Source organism: Salmo trutta, chromosome 8 (assembly GCF_901001165.1).
Source record: "Salmo trutta chromosome 8, fSalTru1.1, whole genome shotgun sequence".
Lineage (NCBI taxonomy): Eukaryota > Metazoa > Chordata > Actinopteri > Salmoniformes > Salmonidae > Salmo > Salmo trutta.
Genome location: NC_042964.1, coordinates 29398235 through 29422946, shown reverse-complemented (window position 1 = coordinate 29422946; position 24712 = coordinate 29398235). Strand labels below are relative to the sequence as shown.

Below are 24712 nucleotides of genomic sequence, written 5' to 3'. Positions count from 1 at the left end.
CAAATGGAAGAAACACAAAAGAACTGTCAATATCCCTCGGCCTGGGGCTCCATGCAAAATCTCACCTCGTGGAGTTGCAATGATCATGAGAACGGTGAGGAATCAGCCCAGAACTACACGGGAGGATCTTGCCAATGATCTCAAGGCAGCTGGGACCATAGTCACCAAGAAAACAATTGGTTACACACTACGCCGTGAAGGACTGAAATCCTGCAGCGCCCGCAAGGTCCCCCTGCCCAAGAATACATATACATGCCCGTCTGAAGTTTGCCAATGAACATCTGAATGATTCAGAGGACAACTGGTGAAAGTGTTGTGGTCAGATGAGACCAAAATGGAGCTCTTTGGCATCAACTCAACTCGCCGTGTTTGGAGGAGGAGGAATGATGCCTATGACCCCAAGAACACCATCTCCACCGTCAAACATGGAGGTGGAAACATTATGCTTTGGGGGTGTTTTTCTGCTAAGGGAACAGGACAACTTCACCGCATCATTTGACGGGGCCATGTACTGTCAAATCTTGGGTGAGAACCTCCTTCCCTCAGCCAGGACATTGAAAATGGGTCGTGGATGGGTATTCCAGCATGACAATGACCCAAAACACACGGCCAAGGCAACAAAGGAGTGGCTCAAGAAGAAGCACATTAAGGTCCTGGAGTGGCCTAGCCAGTCTCCAGACCTTAATCCTATAGAAAATCTGTGGAGGGAGCTGAAGGTTCGAGTTGCCAAACGTCAGCCTCGAAACCTTAATGACTTGGAGAAGATATGCAAAGAGGAGTGGGACAAAAGCCCTTCTGAGATGTGTGCAAACCTGGTGGCCAACTACAAGAAACGTCTGACCTCTGTGATTGCCAACAAGGGTTTTGCCACCAAGTACTAAGTCATGTTTTGCAGAGGGGTCAAATATTTATTTCCCTCATTAAAATGCAAATAATTTTATAACATTTTTGACATGTGTTTTTCTGGATTTGTTTTTGTTATTCTGTCTCTCACTGTTCATATAAACCTACCATTAAAATTATAGACTGATCATTTCTTTGTAAGTGGGCAAACGTACAAAATCAGCAGGGGATCAAATACTTATTTCGCCCACTGTAGGCTGTGTGTTCTGTTTTTAAATATATGTTCTGTCCTTGAGCAGTTCTTGTCTATACATTTTCTGTAATATGTCATGTTTCATGTTTTGTGTGGACCCCATGAAAAATAGCTGCTGCTTTCGCTACAGCTAATTGTGATCCTAATAAAAAAAACAAAAATACCTCTGAGCAAGATTTAGCCTCTCTCGCATGAGTGTAACCGATGTGAAATGGCTAGTTAGTTTGCGGTGGTGCGCGCTAATAGCGTTTCAGTCGGTGACGTCACTCGCTCTGAGACTTGAAGTAGGGTTTCCCCTTGCACCGCGGCTTTTGTGGCGCGATGGGTAACGATGCTTCGTGGGTTGTCAGTTGTTGATGTGTGCAAGGGTCCCTGGTTCGAGCCCAGGTTGGGGCGAAGAGAGGGACGGAAGCTATACTGTTACATGAGCATGGCAGATATTATGGAGGAACCATGAGCTCATGTGGGAAAGCATGCTCACGCGAGAGAGGGAAAGCCCACTTTCACAGACAGAAACCTTTCAAATATGTTCACAAATGGCCAGAGTAAACTATACACCATCTTTGGCCCCATCTGCCCCCTATCCTGTGAAGCCTCAAAGCATGCATGAGGATTTACATGCATGCAGCCTAGTAATTTGTTCTAAATTCAGTCTGTATTAACATTCAAATTCCCATTTAATGTGTGTTTCATGCTGGTTGAGACAGTCTAAATTTAGACTCACTCCACACATTTAGATTTCACATTCACATTGTTCTCAGCAGTGATTAGTGAACAATGACTATTATACAACAAGTCTTTCATAACAATGTGTTATGCCTGTGTTTCTAGAAATAAGACAAGTCAAATATGTTCATAAATGTGTCGAGTTTTGTTGTGTCAACCATATGCCCACCCGTGATGATTTCAGTGCCCCTGGGAGAGACACTTCAGGTCAAGAAACCCCGTTGGTAAGGTTAAAATTTAAGAGCAGTAATAACAGGAGAAAAACAATCAACACCGTTGGGAAAATTGATTATTGTCCCTGTATTGGCGATGGCATATGCAAACAATGCATCATAACGTCTGAAAAGAAGTAGTATGCACGTATCGATCTATTAAGAAGTGTTGCAATATCGACGAATTTTTAGTGTTTTTTTATTGTCCCCGTCGCCATATTGGAAAACCCTTCAACCCAGTGACATCATAAAGCGTGTTTCTTCCGTCCGACGCTGTGTGGACTTGTTTCAACTGAATGTGAACTGCTAGGAGACAAAGCAACGAAGTAAATCCCCCTCTGGATCAATCAAATGGGTCCTATTTAACTGTTTAGTAACAGAAAGCCAGTGAATTATACACTAAGATTTCAAGGTATGTATACTATCTTGGTCTGTGATTTCTAGGGGTTATTTTTGTTAAAATAACGTCGTGATTAATGTGCTGGGCTGATTCGGTTGGTCTGTGGTTCTTCTGTTCCATTACCAGGGAAGGATCTGGTTCTGTCTCACCAGATAGGTAATGCCCAGTGTGGCCTAGCTAGCTGGCACGACCAGGTTCCGTACTGTATCGGACACTGTTGCCAGTTAATACACAGGCGGCTTCATATATGTAGTTGAAAGGATAGTCGGTTTGTGAAGTTATGGTTTCCGATTTCTGTTTTAGAAACCCATATTGTGTGTGCATGTTTTTTGTGTAGCTAACCAGCTAACCTCAGACACTGGCATTGCTATTAACTTGGCTGGCTAGCTAAGGTTAGCACTTAGCATTAACTCAATGGGCTCCAAATTATGAGTTGAGTGAAATAACTACTATTTTAAAGCAAATCAATGTGTCACACCTTAATCCTGGATGTTGGTCGTTAGCTAACTCTACCCGGAAAAGTACTAGCCATCCAACTAACGCTGTATCAGGAAATAAGCCTCCTGTAGCTAGCTAGCTGTCAAGCTAACTAGTTAGCTGTCACGCTAACTAGCTCATTAGCAGTTGGATAACGTTCTAGTTAGAAAAAGGAGTATGATACTGCTCTAGTTGTTTTGTCTAGATTCCAGACATAATTGTGATCCGATCGGATTATGTCTGTGGTTGCTGCAGTCTTGGTGAAACATAACATTCGTTGTGGTTTGCTGGTACGTTAGCTGGCTGACTGGCTGCATGCATGAATAACGATTAATTCCCCATTTGTCTCTTGTTCTGGGTTAGTTAGTTAGTTAAAGAACACTCCTCAATATACCTGTGTAAATAAGCAGTTTAATTTATAGGCAAATTAAAGACATTGTTGCTAATAAATGGTTTACTTACTGTGGCAACCATGAAACCGGTTATTAATTTGATACCCAATAACAATGTGTTGTGTATTGTGTTCTAGGCTATTTTTCATTCATAAATTGGGAAATTATACTCCCATTATTTAATTACATTATATTATCAACATACCTACTTTGAATATTGATAACATGCCACCAATGAATGTTAGACTATACATTTTGTCATAGATTAGGCTTAAAGGATCCCAAAATTAGTCATTGCTGGAAGCAATGCGCACCAACATTGAAACCAATTGAATATACATGTTTTGGGTGGGATACCACCTAAACAATGGTAGGCTAGTATCACTCTGGACCTCGAAGCCAGTTACACTGTATTTTTGTTGTTGTTGTTGTTCCTCTCTAATCAGGGACTGATTTAGACCTGGGACACCAGATGGGTGCAATTAATTATCAGGTAGAACTCTGCACTGTCATACTGCTAAGCATGGCTAATATATAATATAACCTAAAACATATGTTTTAGGGGTAATGTGAGGACCTTTGGATTGCAGCCTGACATGCTATAAACAGTTTCTAGTCTGTCAACTTGTTTTTATCTGCTATTTGCTGAAATGTTTTTTATTGAATTTCTCTCTCATTCCAGATCCTACTATAAAAGGTGGAAACTTCTCTTGACATGTTCGTAAATAGAGAAAATGGACTACAAGCTTGCTCCTGATCTGGACAAAGACTGAAACGTTGGTGTGAGAAATGCTCACACACTCATGAACTTTTGGCAAGCTGCATTAGATAAGAACATTTGATTTTCTCCCAGAACTTTGGTCGGCTAACATGGATGGAGAGGAAGACCTCTCTCTTAAGAGTGAAGAAGATGTAGTAGACTCAGAAACTAATGGCATAGAAAACAAGAAAAGAGAGGCAAAAGGAACATGTCTAAAAATTGAGGGGCAAGATGGCTACGTGTTTAAATCATACAGCATCACCCCCCATGACACTGCAGATGCAAAAACCTTTTGTCCGTCTAAAACATGGGCTAAAGATTCTTCCCCCGTGGCTTCTATTCACGAGGAGGAACCAGACAATTTATCTATTTCTCAGGTTGATGGACAATTAACAATTAATGAGTCTGTCAATGAAGCGGATGAGGCATGTGATAAAGAAGACTCTCTTAGGCCTACTTCTCCAGCCATTTCAAACAAAATCCTAAATCTAAACACTGAGGTCAAGATAGAAAATGGCACTTCTGAACATAATAATGAGGAAGAGGAGGATCCAAACAGTATGACGGGGACCCAAGAGGATGAAAGGTTATCGTATGATAGTTCTGTAGGCCCCTTTGTTACTAGAGACGATACAGATGACAATACAGATGATTACAGTAGTATGCTTAGTGGGTACACAAGCACTCTTTATGATGTTGCGATGGATGCTGTCACTCAAAGCCTATTGTCATCCATGAGAAGTCCCACTAACGCTAATCCCAGGAAGAAATCCCCTGCCTGGAACCATTTCTGCATATCTCCACGCGATAGTACCAAAGCAATCTGTATGTACTGTATGAAAGAGTTCAGTCGAGGTAAGAACGAGAAGGACCTCAGTACAAGTTGTTTAATGAGGCACGTACGAAGGGCTCACCCCACTGTGCTTTTACAAGATGGCGACCTCTCCTCAAATACTCTGACTGCTTCAGTTGCCTCATCTGTAATACCCCCCTCAAATTCATCAAATAACGGAAGCCTGGCAGCTAGCATTACTACTCCTGCCTCACGAAACAACTCTTCACCGTCCACCTCTTCAGCAGAGGGCTCTGACATATCATCCAAAGAAGTGTTACCAAAACTTGAAAAGGGTGCCAAAAACGACACTGGCACAGTCTCATCCTCACATTCCAACAACAACCACGAAGAAGCGATGGATGGAGGTGGGTGTGAGCGCCTCGCTGCAACTCCCAAAAACTCAAGTTCTCGTAGAAGATCAGCTGTGTGGAAGCATTTCTACCTGTCCCCTGCTGACAGTTCCAAAGCAGTATGCATACACTGCATGAATGAATTTAGCAGGGGTAAAAATGGAAAGGACCTGGGCACAAGCTGTCTGATTCGCCATATGTGGAGAGCCCACAGAGAAATTGTCATTGAAGAAAATGGACAGGGCTCGAACATCCCACCACCATATACAAACCCACCAACACTATTGTCTCGCTCTCAGCTGCATCAGGACTCAGTAGTGGAGATTAAAAAAGAATCCCCTTTCGCTCCATCCTCCCCAGAAACAATATCTGACGAAGTGCCCCATAACAAAGATGAAAGCATGGATGTGAAGGAGGAGTCTGATGACACAATAAACCAATCAGAACAGGATTCCTCCCTCAATCTCTGCTTTGGACTTAGAGATGAGGATGTTGCTTTACCTCCCTCACTGTGTGATCTGTCTCTAGAGGGCTCAGGCCTGAAAGAGGATCCGGCGAGTTCAATTTTCCAACAAAATAAAAAAATCATGAAACGTGTGAAATCCGAAGTGTGGCACCATTTCATTGTCTCTCCAGTGGATCAGCTTAAAGCCCTCTGCCGATACTGCCCCTGTGTCATAAGCCGGGGGAAACGGGGAGACTTCGGAACCAGCTGTTTGATGAGGCATCTAATGAGAAGGCACCCTGATGTCCTCAAAAACCAAAAAAGCACAAATGATAAGGACTCCTCACCTCATCCCTACGCTACTCTCTCTGCTGCTGAGGCTGTTCCAGCCAAACTGACTAACAGCCCTGCCAAAGAGAAAAAGCCACATAACTCTGTATTCAGTAAAAAGACATCAAAGTTGTGGAATCATTTTTCTATTTCCCCTTCTGATCCCACTAAGGTGGTTTGTTTACACTGTAGCCGCACAATAAGTCGGGGCAAAAAGACAACAAACCTCGGTACTAGTTGTTTATTCAGGCACATGCAGAGATTTCATGGAAATGTTCTTGAAAGTAACAGTACTATCTCAGGTGATGTGCCGTCTGCTGAAATTCACGTTAAACACGAACTCATGGACACTTCTTCTGTGTATGACGAAAACTGTGAAAGATTTGATGAATACCACCCGGTTGCCAAAATAATCACCAAACTCGTTGCCGAAATGCTTGCACTGGATCTTCAGCCATCAGCCTTAGTAGAGAACACTGGTTTGAACCGATTACTGGAGTATCTTCAACCCCAATATTCTCTACCCTCCTCTTCGTATTTCACCAGCACTGCCATACCAGACATGTATGAGAGGGTGAAGGAGGTTGTTCTCACACACCTGAAAGAGGCTGAGAGTGGTATTGTCCATTTTACAACAAGCATCTGGGTCACTAGCCAGACTCGGGAATTTCTGACTCTTACTGCCCACTGGGTTTCATACGAATCATGTGTTAGACCTCAGGGTGAGGACTTTCACTGCTCCGCTCTCCTCAGTGTGTCACAGATAGACTGTGACCATGACACGCTCAATATACAGAAGCAGCTCGAATACTTCTGGGACACCTGGATCAGCTCCTTAGGGCTGAAGAAAGGATTCACTGTAACCGACAACAATGCTATTGCAAACGTCCTGGAGGACAACAACCATGTCATCGTGCAGTGCTTTGGTCACACCATAGATCTAATTGTGAATGAAGCCATAAAGAGTCAGAGGATGGTCCAGAACCTTCTAAGCAACGCTCGGAAGATCTGCGAGCGCGTGTATCGCTCAGACAAAGCAAAGGAGAAGTTGGCAGAACTGCAGAAGGTTTACCAGCTACCTGAAAATTGCCTCATCCAGGATGTTCCCTCAAAATGGAGGACATCCTTCTTCATGCTTGAACGTCTGGTGGAACAAAAGAAAGCGGTTGACGGGATGTCAGTAGAGTGCAACTTCAGGGAAATGATCAGTTGCGACCAGTGGGAAGTGATGCAGTCGGTATGCAATGCGTTGAAGCCTTTCGAAGTGGCCTGCAGGGAGATGAGCAATCGCACTGCCACTTTGGGTCAAGTCATACCACTGATCCACATCCTCAACCGGAAGATAGACATGCTCTTTGACGAGACGATGGGCATCGACAACATGCTCAAGTCTCTGAAGGAAGCGATGGTGAGCAGGATGTCGTCGACCCTACACGACCCCAGGTACACTTGGGCGACAATGCTGGACCCGCGGTACAAGACTTCCTTGTTCACAGAGGAAGAGGCGGAGCAATGCAAACAAGACCTCATCAGTGAACTTCAGGTGTCCCTTTCTACCTCAATTGAGATAAAGCCTTCACTATCCAACGGATGTGGTGGAGAGGTCCCAGTTTCATCAAGCGGTTCTCCCTCAAACAAGGACAACCTCTGGGCGCTCATGGATGACATCAGACACAAGATAAAACAGGAGGACAAGCCAAAATCATCAGAGCTGGCAGTGCTGGAATACTTGGAGGAGGACATACTTGATCAAAGCTGTGATCCACTAGACTATTGGAACCTGAAGAAGTTACTGTGGCCTGACCTTGCCAAGGTCGCTGTCCGCTACGTGGGCTGCCCTCCCAGCATTGTCCCAGCAGAGATTCTGTTCAGCACAGCCAGTGTGAACTGCGCTCTGAATCAGCCCATGCCATTACTAGAAAACATGGAGGGGCTTCTCTTTCTGAAGGTCAACCTACCCTTAATTTATTATCAGCACTGATTTAAAACCATTGCTTATGAGGCTCCTTAGCAAGGTCCAATTCATAGAACTGTGAAATGACAGGGGTAACTTTTTAGATTCAGGGGCAACTAAAGGAGAATAAACAATACACTGAGCTTCATTTTCAAAACATGAGCGCATTTGGAATTGTTAATGAAGTTATTCTTAATTGCATTTTGTGTACTACTGTCAACACTTTAGAACTTGCATCAGTCAGAGACTCAGTGAAAAGTGTCAGGGAGGGAGGGGTGCATTTAGCGGTAGGGGTTGTGAATATTTGTTCCTGTGTCTTAATTTTGTTTGTCTTCTCTCTCCTTGTGCCTTATCCAAAACTAATTCAGGTCAAAATGCTGTAAATACTTTGATGCGCAAATCAAGTCTTTCAATTTAAATGGCTTAAAATATTAGAAAAAAGATGCTGTTTTTTTTTCTTCTTCTAAATGAACACATTGCCCAAAAATAAATGCTGTGACTGAAAGATGTTAAGTGTGTTATTTATTTCATTATGAATGTGGCTCATGGTACTGTCGATTTAGAAATTGCTTTTTTAACTTGCTGAAATATTTTAATATTATGCAAGATTGCTGTATTTTTTTCAGAAGCAATTTGTTTGATATGTCTTTAGCACAATGACATTTATTTTCAAGGGATTAAATTATGGGTTGTCAAGTAAAATGTACTGTACATTTGTTATAATGATTGTTGAACTTAATTTCATAAATGTGGAAGCATTCAGACTGGAACCATGCAAATTGTGGTCATTTGTAAATAAAAGGTTTCTTATGTAATCCTTTGTTCCTGTTTTTATTTTTTTCCTGCTTTGTGTACAAAAATTGCCATGTTTGATAGGGGACACTAGCAAAATGTTTGGCAACAGAAAATGTTCTTACTAGAAATGTTAAGGCACTACCTGCCAGTTTCACTTAGTGTGATGTCAGGGTCATGTTTAGTAGGGAGAAGACACATGGAGAAACAGAGTCACCAGGGAATGTCTATTTGCAACATTTAAATGTAACCTTTCTGAAAAGTGGTCTCAAAGCATGTAATATTGCCTCAAGTGGCACAAGTACTTCCTTGTAAGTCAACAAGCATTTCCTCTTCAGTTTTATTCCAAAGCTCATGAGCTGTTTTGTTCATATAGGAAACTATAAATGCATACAAAACATTAAATGGAGAACTAGCATAATGAGTTCTTTGAACTTATTTCAGATAAAAAGAAATGCACTGTTTTGAAGGATGGCGGTTATTGAACTGACCACTTCGTTTGGAGGAAGTGTTAGACATTAAACCAGTTACCTGGTTTGGTGGAGTAAAATTGGAGGATATGGATCATTTTCAGTTGAAGTAATGAAAGACCTGTATACACTTTGCATGTGATTGGAGATCTAAGCTGGCCTAGACACTTTTTTATAATATGTAAATGACAAAGCAGGTGATCCTATCAGTATATCCTACCAATATCCGGTTCCAACCAACTTATATCCCAAAAGAGTGATTGAAAACAGAACTCAATACACTGCAATTTAGTTTGAGTTATTTACAATTTGGTCATAAGAAAATACTAAATCCTGAAAAACTACATCACTTTCCTCAGTTCAACTTGGATGCTCTGGGTCAGGTACTCTTTCTAGCAACACCAGTTTGTCTCCCAGGTTTATACTGAAGAAAGGGGGTCAGGTACTCTTTCTCGCAACACCTGTTTGTCTCCCAAGTTTATACTGAAGAAAGGAAACCGAAAGGCATTCAAGGTCATGTTGCTGTAACCTTGGATGAAGGCTAAAGGCACGTGGGAGTCTTTGAGTAGTGCAATGTGGGTGGCATTGGCCTCCATCAGAACATGGGAGTATGTCTTCATATCAGGGTGTACGGGGCCAATGTCTTCTCTCTTGTCATACCTGACAATAGAACACAAAGCTGAATCCTTAGAATGCCTTTAGAAGGTTGGAAACAGTTATATTCCAGAATAGATTACCTAGTCAAACTAACCTCCAGTTTCGTTTCTGTTCAGTTCTAAGAAATGTGACACTCCAGTTTGGGCAGCAAATACATCAATATGAACAGAGACATCTGAGGAGAAGCAATGGATTACATACAACCTTTAAATCTGTTTTTGCAACCATGACATTTTCCCGTCTGATTTGATAACAGATATGATATAACAAAAAATGTATAACCTCTTACGAAGTGATAGTGGTTAAACACTGATAACAGCGAGTAAATTAATGCTCCCTACTATACTTTTAATACTTTTTCCGCAAAAGGTGGTTAAACGCTCGCTCAAAATAAGAAAGGCGTGTAAACAGCCTTAATGTGCATTTATGCAGCATTTGTCACCAACTGGCCAAACATGATTAAGGAGCCAAGTTTATACATCCAAGATTTGTGGTAGTTGTTCAGACTGTTGGACCGAGAATTAAAAGGTTTTCAACATTATTATATAATGTGGTTTCTCTGACCATACTTTTTTAAGGTCCATCACAAATGTCCCCTGAAAGACAATTGAACTGTGACTCCAACATCCTGAAGGCCAAAAATGTCAAAATAAGCACTAATCATGTTTTTGCAACATTATTATACTAAATTGACCTCCCTGAACAGACAACAATCATGCCAATAACAGCCTTTTTCTCCTTACATGAAGGAGCAGCCCCGTGCAGCCACTATATTCAGCACAGAGAAGGTGTAGAGGATAAAGCGTAGCTCCTTATGGGGCAGGAAAGAGTAGAGCAGGATAAATCCTATAGTAGGCAGCAGCAGGGTGCGTGTCCGTCTGTCCAGCAGGCCTAAGGGGACGAACAGCCCTGCGCAGCCCAGAGCACGGGGCAGAGCAGAGTAGAAATACCACAGAAAGGGGGCGGTTTACTGGGGGAGAAAGTCAAGGAAAGGTAGCAAGTTGTTTTCAGGTCAAAAGTGGGCTCTCCGTGATTGAGTGGAAAATTAACCCATTACTTTCATAATATTATCACAAACGTTTATACTAACTCAGAATCGATCAAGGAGAAGCAGGTGTCTAAAGCTGTGTTGAATGATTTAATTAGTTGACTTTATGAACATTGTTATGAGTTTATAACAGGCATTGAGTGAAGTGAAGGATATTCCCCAGTTGGAGCTCTTGTTCAGGATGGTGTTGTACCAGAGTACCTGGCCCTCGGGCCAAATCAGCTTATTCCAGAAGAATGAGTCAATGCCGACAGTCAAAGCTGAAAGAGACAGAAGACAAAATTAGACGTTCATCTAAAAGAGATAATACATTTATAACACTTCTAATCCTGAAAAACTACAGGGTATGTATGCATTTGTTCCAGGAAAGCTACAGCACACCCGACTCATCTAACTACTATAGCTTAGCCAGGTGTGTTAGTGCTGGGCTGGAGCAAAAGCCTGCACACCCTGTAGTTATCCAGAACCAGAATTAGTCTTTCTGATAACAGATTTACATAGTGACAGAGCACCTGCAGGAATGGCATAGTAGAGCAGTTGAAGGATCCCTAGCCTTCTGCTCAGTAATGACATGAGCAGCATCAGGCCCAGGTAGAGAGACAGTTCTGATCTAAACACGATGATGACGAGAGTAGAGAGACAGAGGAAATACCCGTACCTCTGCCCCATCCATGTAGTGAACGCCAACAGGACTAGGGAGAAAACATAACAGACCTTTAACTGCACAAGATTACCATCAGAGAAACTGCTGGAAGACTCCTAAAATACACTATATATACAATATATATGTGGACGCCCACACACGTTGCTGACGGGTATACAATTGAGCACACAGCCATGCAATCTCCATAGACAAATATTGGCAGTAGAATTTCTCTTACTGAAGAGCTCACTGATTTTAACGTGGTACCGTCATAACATGCCACCTTTCCAACAAGTCAGTTCATCAAATTTCTGCCATGCTAAAGCTACCCTGGTCAACTGTAAATGCTGTTATTGTGAAGTGGAAACATCTAAGAGCAACGAACAGCTCAGCCGCGAAGTGGTAGGCCACACAAGCTCACAGAACGAGACCACCAAGTGCTGAAGCACGTAAAAATCATCTGTCCTCACTACCAAGTTCCCAACTGCCTCTGGAGGCAACGCCTGCACAATAACTATTTCTTCAGGAGCTTCAAGAAATGGGTTTCCATGGCTGAGCAACCGCACACAAGCCTAAGATCACTACGTACAATGACAAGCATCGGCTGGAGTGGTGTAAAGCTCGCCGCCATTGGACTCTGGAGCAGTGGAAATGAGTTCTCTGGAGTGATGAATCACGCTTCACCATCTGGCAGTCCGACCGACTAATCTGGGTTTGGCGGATGCCAGGAGAACGCTACCTGCCCCAATGCATAGTGCCAACTGTAAAGTTTGGTGGAGTAGGAATAATGGTCTGGGGCTGTTCTTCATGGCTCTGGCTAGGCCCCTTAGTTCCAGTGAAGGGAAATATTAACACTACAGCATACAAGGACATTCTAGACGATTCTGTGCTTCCAACTTTGTGGCAACAGTTTGGAGAAGGCCCTTTCCTGTTTCAGCATGACAATACCCCTGTGCACAAAGCGAGGTCCATACAGAAATGGTTTATGAGACCGGTGTGGAAGAACTTGACTGGCCTGCACAGAGAAGAACTTGACTGGCCTGCATAGAGCCCTGACCTCAACCCCATCAAACAATTTGGAATGAATTGGAACACCAACTGCGAGCCAGGCCTAATCACCCAACATCAGTGCCCTACCTCACTAATGCTCTTGTAGCTGAATGGAAGCAAGTCCCCGCAGCAATGTCCCAACATCTAGTGGAAAGTCTTCCCAAAAGAGTGGAGGCTGGTATAGCAGCAAAGGGGGACCAACTGCTCGACCTCCGACCGCAAGGCACTACATAGGGTAGTCCGTACAGCCCAGTACATCATTGAGGTCAAGCTTCCTGCCATCCAGGACCTCTATACCAGGCGGTGTCAGAGGAAGGCCCTGAAAATTGTCAAAAGACTCCAGCCACCCTAGTCATAGACTGTTATGTCTGCTACCGCAAGGTAAGTGGTACCGGAGCGCCAAGTCTAGGTCCAAGAGGCTTCTAAACAGCTTCTACCCCCAAACACAGGAGTGACGGTTGCTGATAATGGGCCTCTGTACGCCTATGTAGATATTCCATTAAAATCAGCCATTTCCAGCTACAATAGTCATTTACAACATTAACAATGTCTACACTGTAATTCTGATCAATTTGATGTTATTTTAACGGACAAAAATGTTTTGCTTTTCTTTCAAAAACAAGGACATTTCTAAGTGACCCCAAACTTTTGAACGGTAGTGTACTTCACATTGATTTTGGCACAATGATTCCCTACAATATTCAGTGCTTCTTTTCTCACAGAAATTGAGCAAACAGTGTAGAATTGTAGCCACCAGGAAATGGCAGAGCGATTTTTACATTGGCCACTTGATCCAATATCCACTACATAACAGCTTTCCCATTTTGACAACAGGTGCCACTTTGGCAGGAGAAATCAATAGTCGAATATCACAGCCAATCACAACACTGCGGGTAAGTAATACTGTGAAACACTATCATTCCACTATTAATGCAGATATTATGGACATTATCTGAAATGTAAAATATATATATATAATTTCCTGTAGCACTTTTAACATATTGGTGGACATTTTTATTATAGATTTTAATTCTACATGAGGCTTGTCTCCAACAGTATTTTGATACACATTTTTTCAGTATAACTTACGTATATTAGATTTTCATCCAAGATAGTTTTATACTACAATCATGTCTACAATATATCAGTGTCTCTTACCTATTGGCAGTGCAAATACATTGGGGAGGGGTCTCGTGCTGTAGAACATGAGATGGAACTGTGAGTCACAGGTGAGACAAAACAGTCCCGCAACTGTTGACCCAAACTGCCTCCGAACCTCCCTCTGCATGCGCCATAGAGCTAACGTCACACACACTCCTAGGCAACCTCGCACTGGACAGCAAAAAGGTACACATCAATACACTTGAGTAAGTGGACTGATTTGTGAAAGACCTGTCATTATACATATCAAGACGTACTTGATTTAGTTTGTCTAGCACTATGGAAACAATTGAGTAGTCCCAAAAGTGAAAAATCTATTGGACCCAGGTCTGCTCCATTGCACTGCTGTATATGTTCTGGGACACTGTAAAGTCCATGGAGAATAAGAACACCTCCTCCCAGCTGCCCACTGCACTGAGGACAGGAAACTCTGTCACCTCCGATAAATCCACTATAATTGAGAATTTCAAGAAGCATTTTTCTACGGCTGGCCATGCTTTCCACCTGGCTACCCCTACCGCGGTCAACAGCACTGCACCCCCCACAGCTACTCGCCCAAGCCTTCCTCATTTCTCCTTCTCCCAAATCCAGTCAGCTGATGTTCTGAAAGAGCTGCAAAATCTGGACCCCTACTAATCAGTCGGGCAAGACAATCTGGACCCTTTCTTTCAAAAATTATCTGCCGAAATTGTTGCAACCCCTATTACTAGCCTGTTCAACCTATCTTTCGTGTCGTCTGAGATTCCAAAAGATTGGAAAGCAGCTGCAGTCATCCCCCTCTTCAAAGGAGGGGACACTCTTGACCCAAACTGCTACAGACCTATATCTATCCTACCCTGCCTTTCTAAGGTCTTCGAAAGCCAAGTTAACAAACAGATTACCGACCATTTCGAATCCCGCCGCACCTTCTCCGCTATGCAATCTGGTTTCAGAGCTGGTCATGGGTGCACCTCAGCCAAGCTCAAGGTCCTAAACGATATCGTAACCGCCATCGATAAGAAACAATACTTTGCTGCCGTATTCATTGACCTGGCCAAGGCTTTCGACTCTGTCAATCACCACATCCTCATCGGCAGACTCAATAGCCTTGGTTTCTCAAATGATTGCCTCACCTGGTTCACCAACTACTTCTCTGATAGAGTTCAATGTGTCAAATCGGAGGGCCTGTTGTCCGGGCCTCTGGTGGTCTCTATGAGGGTGCCACAGGGTTCAATTCTTGGGCCAACTCTTTTCTCTGTATACATCAATGATGTTGCTCTTGCTGCTGGTGAGTCTCTGATCCACCTTCACGCAGACGACACCATTCTGTATAGTTCTGGCCCTTCTTTGGACACTGTGTTAACAACCCTCCAGACGAGCTTCAATGCCATACAACTCTCCTTCCGTGGCCTCCAACTGCTCTTAAATAAAAGTAAAAGTAAATGCATGCTCTTCAACCGATCGCTGCCTGCACCTGCCTACTCTGGACGGTTCTGACTTAGAATATGTGGACAACTACAAATACCTAGGTGTCTGGTTAGACTGTAAGCTCTCCTTCCAGACTCACATCAAACATCTCCAATCCAAAGTTAAATCTAGAATTGGCTTCCTATTTTGCAATAAAGCATCCTTCACTCATGCTGCCAAATATACCCTCGTAAAACTGACCATCCTACCGATCCTCGACTTCGGCAATGTCATTTACAAAATAGCCTCCAATACCCTACTCAATAAACTGGATGCAGTCTATCCGTTTTGTCACCAAAGCCCCATATACTACCCACCACTGCGACCTGTACGCTCTCGTTGGCTGGCCCTCGCTTCATACTCGTCGCCAAACCCACTGGCTCCAGGTCATCTGCAAGACCCTGCTAGGTAAAGTCCCCCCTTATCTCCGCTCACTGGTCACCATAGCAGCACCCACCTGTAGCACGCGCTCCAGCAGGTATATCTCTCTGGTCACCCCCAAAGCCAATTCCTCCTTTGGCCGTCTCTCCTTCCAGTTCTCTGCTGCCAATGACTGGAACGAACTACAAAAATCTCTGAAACTAGAAACACTTACCTCCCTCACTAGCTTTAAGCACCAGCTGTCAGAGCAGCTCACAAATCACTGCACCTGTACATAGCCCATCTATAATTTAGCCCATACAACTACACTCTTCTCCTACTGTATTTATTTATTTTGCTATTTTGCACCCCATTATTTCTACTTTGCACTTTCTTCCACTACAAATCTACCATTCCAGTGTTTTACTTGCTATATTGTATTTACTTTGCCACCATGGCCTTTTTTGCCTTTTCCTCCCTTATCTCACCTCATTTGCTCACATTGTATATAGACTTATTTTTCTACTGTATTATTGACTGTATGTTTGTTTTACTCCATGTGTAACTCTGTGTTGTTGTATGTGTCGAACTGCTTTGCTTTATCTTGGCCAGGTCGCAATTGTAAATGAGAACTTGTTCTCAACTTGCCTACCTGGTTAAATAAAGGTGAAATAAATAAATATGTATACTGCTATATATGGATATCATATAATAGCTGCAAGACATCAGTGTGTAGAATTTGGAAGCCTCTAGTATGACAGCAGGTAGATTAGTGGGGTGCAGACCGTTGATCGGAATACAGGTCCAAGGAATGTCCGTGACATCACACCAGGGAATTCATGGTGGTCATACTGGTGAGAAATTGGGTAAGATACTGTCAACATCAGCAATGGATTTCTGGCATTTGTCATTGTTTGGGTGGGCACAAAATAATATACGGGCATGTAATGTTGCAGAAATCTTTATCAAGAGATGAAAAAGATCCAGTGTAACGCTGTCAACAAGCATTTGCACCATACATGTGTAAAGAAGATTAGCTAACATTTAGCTAGATACCGTTAGTTGGCTGATGTATGTGTAGTTCTCAGTCTTAACCTTTTCAAAATCAAGTCTGTGATAAAGAATGTCATGCACTGCCTGTAAGTTGAAACTCTCTTCAACTTTTGTAAAAGGACAAATAAATAAAAGTAATAGAGCCACCGAAATTAGTAAAAACAACAGTGATTGCCCAGACGCAACCCTCTTCTCTGCCATGACGTGAAAGTGTATTGGAAGTTTACGCATGCGCACAAATTTGGAAATGTCAACATATTTTCCACGTGGGTAGAATAAAGACGTTTGTCCCACGCGTGGCGGAATATCATTGGTACTCACAGTAATTGATGGGCAAAATGGCAAATCACGACAAGCCACAATCGTACCAAGAGGCTGATGCGGAAATAAAAAAAAAGGTAGCTCCTTTTTTCTACCTGCATGTAAATATTACTTTCGTACGCTTTGCATAGATATCGCTAGCTAATTTCCAATACATTGTTGTATATGTGTCTAGACTCTGTGCTGTACGTTTTTAGGGATAGGAAGCTTGCTGGCAAGTGTCTAGTGTGTAACATTAACTATGATATGAAACTTCGAGTCATTCAACTGCTTTCCGGCAACTGTAGCTAGCCAGAATGCTATCAATCAATCAATTATTGTGGCTATTTTGTAGCCTAGCTTTTATTTTACTATCACAATGCACCTATGCAAAATACTTAAAAAGCTCATGTAATACCTGCAAACAGATAGCTGATAACTTCAGTAAGGTAAGTTTGAAATGTTCTTCTGTGTAATTTGCCTTGGCTAGCTGGGCAATGCTATCAATTGGTCTGAATCAAACCACAACCAATTGATGTGCTTTTATTTACCAGTGGGCAACCAATGATGGTGTATTGTGCTTGTAATGCATTCATGTATTCAATCCCTCTTCTGACCTTGATGTAGGCTATGTTAAGTGACTGAGCATCATAACACCAGTGTACTAGTCAGTCAATTAACGTTAGACCAGTTTATAATGTGGGAGTCGGACCTAATAACTGGCTAACGTGTGCTTTTTACACCCAGATTATCAGACAGTGCTGTAGTACATTTTGACCATTGATCAAATTACTGCCAATATCTGTGTCTGGTTACCTAGTCTTTATCCTCACACTTCTGTTCCAACAGGGATTGGACCGAACGAAAAAGCAGAACTTTGGTGGAGGGAACACCGCTTGGGAGGAGAGGGCACTTTCCAAATATGAGACGAGGTAAGATTCCTATACACCACTCATCATAATACACTATTCCTCCTAATGCTGGACTGTTGCTGTGCTTATTGCATATCTGCTTGCTCTGATCAGTGATTGCTAAACCTATTTGTCATGCTGACCCAGACCACATATTCTCTGTTGACCCAGTGGCACAATAGAAGCTGATTTCTGTCTCTTCCCTTTGCCTTCTCCCCCTCTCCTCAGTGAGATCCGCCTAGTTGAGATTCTGGAGAATCTGTGTGACAGCAGCAGCTTTGACTGTAACCACATGGTAGAGGAGCACGAAGACCACTTTGAGACCTGGTGGTTCAAGAGGTGAGTACTTGACTGCTCAGCTAGAACAACAGGGCAGCACATGTTTCATTAGCACAAAACCCCTTACTACTTACTTAGTCCTTTTACTTCTCCTGGAGCATAGGCCACTGACATCAGACTTCAAGACCCCATTGTGGAATCTCTGAACTTCCAGGCTACAATTCAAATGTGTATTGGGATTTCTGACATCTCGCTCTTCCAATCCAGGCAAAATAAGCATCCTGATCTGTATAAATGGTTCTGCATTGATACCATCAAGGTGTGCTGTTCGACAGGAACGTTTGGCCCTGATTGCAATGGTAAACACATACTCCTCCAAAACCACATTTATTTGACTAATACCAACCAGCCATGGGTGAATGAGAATCATCTGTTTCCTTCTGACAGCCTGTGTGGCGGGTTCCGAGAGGCCTTGCCATGGCAACGGTGTGTGTGACGGTGACGGAACCCGAGGGGGTAACGGCAGGTGCAACTGTGACCATGGTTACAAGGGGGAGTTCTGTCTGGACTGCATGGACGGATACTTCAATGAAATTAGGAACGACACGTTTTCACAATGCACAGGTAATTGGTTTATTATGTTTTGCATGTTCTTTTAACAATGGCTTACACAAATCCAGTCCTTTCAGATATAAGCAATGTGCCTAGGGGATAGGCTTGGTGTCTATTTGGAGCAGGGCATGTATCTCAACCACCTTTCCCACTCAATTCCCTACACTACAGAGTGCCACACTTCCTGCAAGACCTGCAGTGGTCTAACCAATGAGGACTGTGAGAAGTGCAAGACTGGCTGGGGGGAGGATGATGAGGGGACCTGTCTTGGTGAGAGACATTTTTATACCTTTTCATGGCATAATAACTTCTTTCCCCATCATGAATTTGACATCAAGATCAAACTCACTTTTCTTGTTCCATCTCATTGTGTGACCCTAGATGTGAACGAGTGCTTGAACGACCCTCCTCTCTGCAAAGAGGATCAGTACTGTCTGAACACGGCTGGCTCGTTCTCCTGTAAAGGTACTGTAAAACTGTGGTCTACTACTTAGTGAGAGGACCATATTTACTATGTTGTTGGATGGATACAGCTATTGTATTAGGGTCAGAAAATATAAACATGTATACTGACTAAGCTATTTTTTAATAAACTTTAAGCAAGTATTAACATTTGACATCTGTTCTCCTCTCTGGCAGGCTGTGACAAGGTGTGTTCAGGCTGTACTGAGGCAGGGCCTGATAAGTGCCAGAGCTGTGCTCCTGGGTACCAGGACACAGAGGGCACCTGCACAGGTAGGGAGTCATGGGAAACTGCATACGTGGAGTGTGTCTAAAAGTGGGCTTTGCAAATCAAGTGGGAGGATCAACACAAGTGGGTGTATTGAAAAGTAACTGCTAGTTGGGCAGATTTGTGTGGCTGCATGCTGCTTCCTTGTAGCATTTTAGCTAAGCCTAAGCCCTTTCCTAACCATAACCTCATTCTCCTAACGTACCTTACTGGCTTAGCGAAAATGCTACAAGGAAGCAGCCACTCAAGTATTGTGGCAACCAATCTGCCCAATTAGCTATTATGACACACGCACTGGTGTTGCTCCTCCCACTTTTCTATCTTGCAATGCCCACTTTCAGTACGGCCCTGATGGAATACTGAGGAAGTATCTTCCTTCCTTTCTTTTCTTCATTATTTTATCCTTCTTTCCCTCCGATATAAGCCACTGTCAGTTGTCCAGCCCGTGTACCCTGTTGGCCAGTAACAGAGAAGCAGTAGTCTTGGACATAGAGTAACTCGTCCACAATGGAGGTATGTCCATAGTCTGGACACTACCTTAAAGGCAGGACGATACAGTACATTACCACTCCTACTGCAATGCTACCCCTACATTTCTCTACATGCTAAACCTAGATCCATGTTTAAACAGTCAGTCAGATACTTTGCTTAAATATCCATTTATGCTTTAAAGATGCACTATGCAGAGATCGCTCCGCCATTGCCTGGTTGCTGAAATTCTAATGGTTGGCCTAATTTCAGTTTGACAAAACAAGTATATAGTATCATTGCACCATCTAAACTGTTGTGAAATTTATTTTTCATAACCAAAAAAATGGGATGCATAGAAATGACACACATGGAACAGATCTACCCCTTCATAGACTTGGTTTCAATGAGAAAGAATTGTGACTTATAGATCTATAAATGTGAATTTGGTCGGTCGCCCAAAAAGTTACATATTGCAGCTTTAAATTAAAAGGAATGACATGGATGTTGTTGAATGCCTATTGATGTGCTTGTAACTCCTTGGCGGTTGGTGACGTTTTAGATGAGGGAGGACAATTATTTGTTTCATGAGCATGGCCTAATTTCTAATACAGCATATTGGATGACTATCATTCATATTCTATTCACCCAGCTCAATGTAACATCGATAGGTTTAGGCTACTACATAATACTCAAATTTCCACTATACCATCATGAGGTTGCTACAACCTAGCCTATGAAAAGTTAACAACATCAGTACACAGGTCAAGAGAAATTACAGTAATCAAGGTGACATACCGTGACACATTCAATGCTGCCTTGCACACTCTTGCCTTCATCTAGCTGATTTATGGCGTAATCATTAGTTCAACAGTTGCGAATTAGTTTCTATTGGACAAATTTAGGTATGTTTATCCCCATTCTGTTTAATGTTTTTCAACAGAATTGCCAGAATGAATACACCCCTGATAACATGCAAACACAGTTCACTTTCATAGCAGCCACATACGAACAGCATGATAATTTTGCTCACTGTGTGTATAATTCCTTCTTGCATCTACATACTCTCCTCCTCACCTTTTCCCTTCCTTTGTGGACTTCAGTACAAAACACATCAGCTGTCATATCATAACCGCTACACACAGCTTACATTGTTGTCACCATATTAGCTAATGTCATTGCCAACATCGCTACTAGAACCAACACATTAGTGACCCCCGCTGCAATCATGCAGTACAGTTAGTAAGCAGTTTAGCACTTGCACCGGCCGGCCCTGGTGGCAATAAATTAATAAAACCAAAACCTTACCTTGACTTGGAAGTGTTCCAGTGATGGATAGCTAGCTAGTTAACATAGCATCCCTCTGTTTGAGTGTAGGCTAAACTAGCTAGCTAAGTGAACATGAAAGAAATACAACTAAATATAGCTAGCTTTCTCTTGTCAATTTTAAGAAATACATTTTCTCAACTGTTAAACTATTGTCTTCCTCCCTCTGAGTCAACAACCCACCACATTTAAATGCATTGCAGTGCTAGCTAGCTGTAGCATATGCTTTCAGTACTAGATTCATTCTCTGATTCTTTGATTGGATGGACATGTCAGTTCATGCTGCAAGAGCTCTGATAGGTTGGATGATGTCCTCCAGAAGTTGTCATAATTACTGTGCAAGTTTTGGAATGGGATGAGAACCATGAGCCTCCTAGGTTTTGTGTTGAAGTCGGTCTACCAAGAGGAGGTACGGAAGCTAGCTGTCCCTCGGCTACGCCATGGAGAGTGCTGTTGAGACTACTGTAGACCTTCATTTCAAAACAGTGTGTTTTAATAAGTTATTTGGTGATGTGAATATATATTTAGTGTTTTATCTAAAAAGGTTAACTTTTGTTTTAATGTTTCACTTTTTTATGACATTCACTGAGGATGGTCCTGTTTGTTACAAGTACTTTGCCAACTGCTGATGTACAATGACTTTATAAAACTTCTTGTCTCAAACAACTTTTCAGGAAATGGAAAGAATTACCATATTTTTGCCATTAACGAACATACAATTATAAAACTTCAGAAGCTATTTTGAATACATTTATCTTGGTTCTAGAGTCATGAAATTAGTACACTGAGGGGAGTAAATGCTTTCAATAAATATAAAAAGTTATAGTAATTGGCAGAATTGTGTCATCAGACAGTGCCCGAAAACCAATTTGATTGATCTGTTCAGATGTGAACGAGTGTGAGCAGACTGATGCTGTGTGTACTGCGGAGAACCAGGAGTGTGTGAACAACAAAGGAAGCTACGTCTGTATCTGTGCCAGCAGGTACGAGGAACTTGAGGGCGTCTGTGTCAAAATACCAGAGTCAGGTAATCAATAATAACTATCTGGACTAGTTTATTTATGATTTTAAAATGCATTATATACATGATGACAACACTTTAATTGAGTATAGTTATCTTGTGTTATTGAAATATTGTTTTTATGTAACTGTGCAATGTGCATAATAATTCTTGTCAACCACAACCATGAATGACATTAAATCCAAATCAAATCACTCTGACTTGGCAGGTTAAGTACACTGTAGTTACTACTACAGTAACCGTATACTCTCTATGAAATACTGCAGATGTATCAGATGACTCTTGGTTGACGCTGTATTTGCCAGTGCGTGATCAAGCAAGTATGTGTTATAATTAGAGATACTTCATTGTCCTCAATGAGGTCATTCCTTTTGCAGCATACACTATACATGAAGACAAAATAAACACACAAGGATATTGTGTTGCCTTGTACAGCACATGAGTTGAGGGGTGTGGGACTTGTGCTGGTCAGTTTTTATTTTCAAGTGCTTGTGGTTTTGTCTTTGTTACCTTCAGAGGAGAATGAGGCAGAAACAGTGAAAAGTCCAGAAGAGCACGAAGACCTTTGACCTCAGGAAATGAACCAATAGGAACAAACCAGGAAGGGCATTTGGAGTAAATTATGAGGTGGGTGTCACCCGTGAGACGACACCCCTATAGCTCACAGCATCAGAATATCTTGAGGCCACTCCTTTTAAAGCATTGGGACTACATGGCAGTTGTTGAACACTCGACATGCATACTGCACTCTTTACAGATTTATACCTGTCGATCATGGATGGACAGCCAACAGAATGGCTGTCCATTCATCCCCCCCTCCCCCCAAGTACTCTGGTTCTTGTTTTTGCTGTGGTTAACCCAACAAGTGTTGTCTGGTTTTTAAATTCATGCAGGATCTTGAATGTTATTCAAATAAAGTTTGAGAACAGAAATTATGCTGCAGATCTGATTTTATGCATCTTTCTGGATTAGCAGTGCCTAAGACGTCAATGCAAATTTAAATACTGTTGTAGTTTTCAAAGTTGAACACAGAGTGGCACCCTAATCACACAGAACATATCTCAAATCCGCTGTTAGTTGGATGAATCGGTAGAATGACATGTACTGGTTTTGTTGGATATGAAATGGCTCAAATGTGGTGGTATTTTAGGGTTAGGCAATGTCTTGTGGATCAACTATTGAAATGTGTATGATCCTAAATCCTTTTCCAACTGTTGTATGCTCCTGATCAAAGGCAGCATATCCCAATAACCGGATGATGTAAGTTATGATTGTCTTTGCAGCTTTAGCGCTGGATGAGGAGCTGGTTGAAACCTGTCCTGGCTGGTGCTTTCCACAAAAAAAAGAAGACACAACCTCCTCCAGCTCACACACACCGCTTATTGCCCACATTTCCTCTCCTCTGTCTGTGGTACTTCTCCAGTGTTTCATCTGCTCAAAACAGCAATGTGTTCCAAAAGTGAGATGAGACTTTAGTTTACAAGAAACCTCAATGATATTCCCAATCTGTGTGCATAATGGCTTTGTTTTTTTGCACCCAGATGCAAGATGTTACGTCACCATTGTAAAGTAAGATGGGCCAAGATCTCCCTATTTAGGCTTACACACAACGGAATACAACAAATGCAATTCAGGTTTGTATAGATGGGTTAGGGGGAGTCGTAAACTCAGCAAAAAAGAAACCTTTTTCAGGACCCTGTCTTTCAAAGATAATTTATAGAAATCCAAATAACTTAACAAATCTTCATTGTAAAGGGTTTAAGAACTGTTTCCCATGCGTCTTCAATGAACCATAAACAGTTAATGGCCGTTCCACAGGTGCATGTTCATTAAGACACTAACAGCTTACAGACGGTAGGCAATTAAGGTCATTGTTATGAAAATTTACGACACTAAAAGAGGCCTTTCTACTGACTCTGAAAAAACACCAAAAGAAAGATGCCCAGGGTCCCTGCTCATCTGCATGAACGTGCCTTGCATGCTGCAAGGAGGCATGAGGACTGCGGATGTGGCCAGGACAGTAAATTGCAATGTCCGTACTGTGAGACGCCTAAGACAGCAGTACAGGGAGACAGGACAGACAGCTGATCGTCCTCGTAGTGGCAGACCACGTGTAACAACACCTGCACAGGATCGGTACATCTGAACATCACACCTGTGGGACAGGTACAGGATGGCAACAACTGCCAGAGTTACACCAGGGACGCACAATCCCCTCCATCAGTGTTCAGACTGTCCGCAATAGGCTGAGAGAGGCTGGACTGAGGGCTTGTAGGCCTGTTGTAAGGCAGGTCCTCACCAGACATCACCGGCAACAACGTCGCCTATGGGCACAAATCCACCGTCGCTGGACCAGACAGGACTGGTTAAAAAGTGCTCTTCACTGACGAGTTGCGGTTTTGTCTCAC

General features: G+C 42.5%; 2 protein-coding genes and 1 pseudogene across 8 annotated transcripts; 2 read left to right on the top strand and 1 right to left on the bottom strand.

Moving 5' to 3' along the window:
* Nucleotides 1-2254: 2254 nt before the first annotated feature.
* On the top strand, nucleotides 2255-8792 carry LOC115198645 (zinc finger BED domain-containing protein 4). The gene is made up of 2 exons (XM_029760740.1): nucleotides 2255-2446; nucleotides 3986-8792. The coding sequence occupies exon 2, from the start codon at nucleotides 4174-4176 to the stop codon at nucleotides 8002-8004; it is 3831 nt and encodes a 1276-aa protein (XP_029616600.1). The 5' UTR covers nucleotides 2255-2446; nucleotides 3986-4173; the 3' UTR covers nucleotides 8005-8792.
* Nucleotides 8793-9530: 738 nt separating this feature from the next.
* Nucleotides 9531-16858, bottom strand: LOC115197942 (dol-P-Man:Man(7)GlcNAc(2)-PP-Dol alpha-1,6-mannosyltransferase-like; annotated as a pseudogene).
* Nucleotides 16859-17035: 177 nt separating this feature from the next.
* Nucleotides 17036-23982, top strand: LOC115198643 (cysteine-rich with EGF-like domain protein 2). 7 transcript variants are annotated; one of them, XR_003879271.1, is made up of 12 exons: nucleotides 17036-17406; nucleotides 17807-17889; nucleotides 18097-18207; nucleotides 18415-18506; nucleotides 18595-18771; nucleotides 18931-19029; nucleotides 19141-19224; nucleotides 19399-19494; nucleotides 22170-22310; nucleotides 22571-22624; nucleotides 22821-22931; nucleotides 23588-23982. XR_003879271.1 is itself a non-coding variant. In XM_029760738.1 (11 exons), exons 1-10 carry the CDS (start codon nucleotides 17275-17277, stop codon nucleotides 22581-22583), a joined length of 984 nt encoding a protein of 327 aa, XP_029616598.1. In that variant the 5' UTR covers nucleotides 17036-17274; the 3' UTR covers nucleotides 22584-22624; nucleotides 22821-23236. The 7 variants fall into 7 exon arrangements, 5 of the variants coding, with proteins under 5 accessions (XP_029616598.1, XP_029616595.1, XP_029616599.1 ...); XM_029760738.1 differs by lacking the exon at nucleotides 23588-23982 and having other exon boundaries at nucleotides 22170-22266; nucleotides 22821-23236; XM_029760735.1 differs by lacking the exon at nucleotides 23588-23982 and having other exon boundaries at nucleotides 22821-23236.
* The last annotated feature ends 730 nt before the right edge of the window (nucleotides 23983-24712 follow it).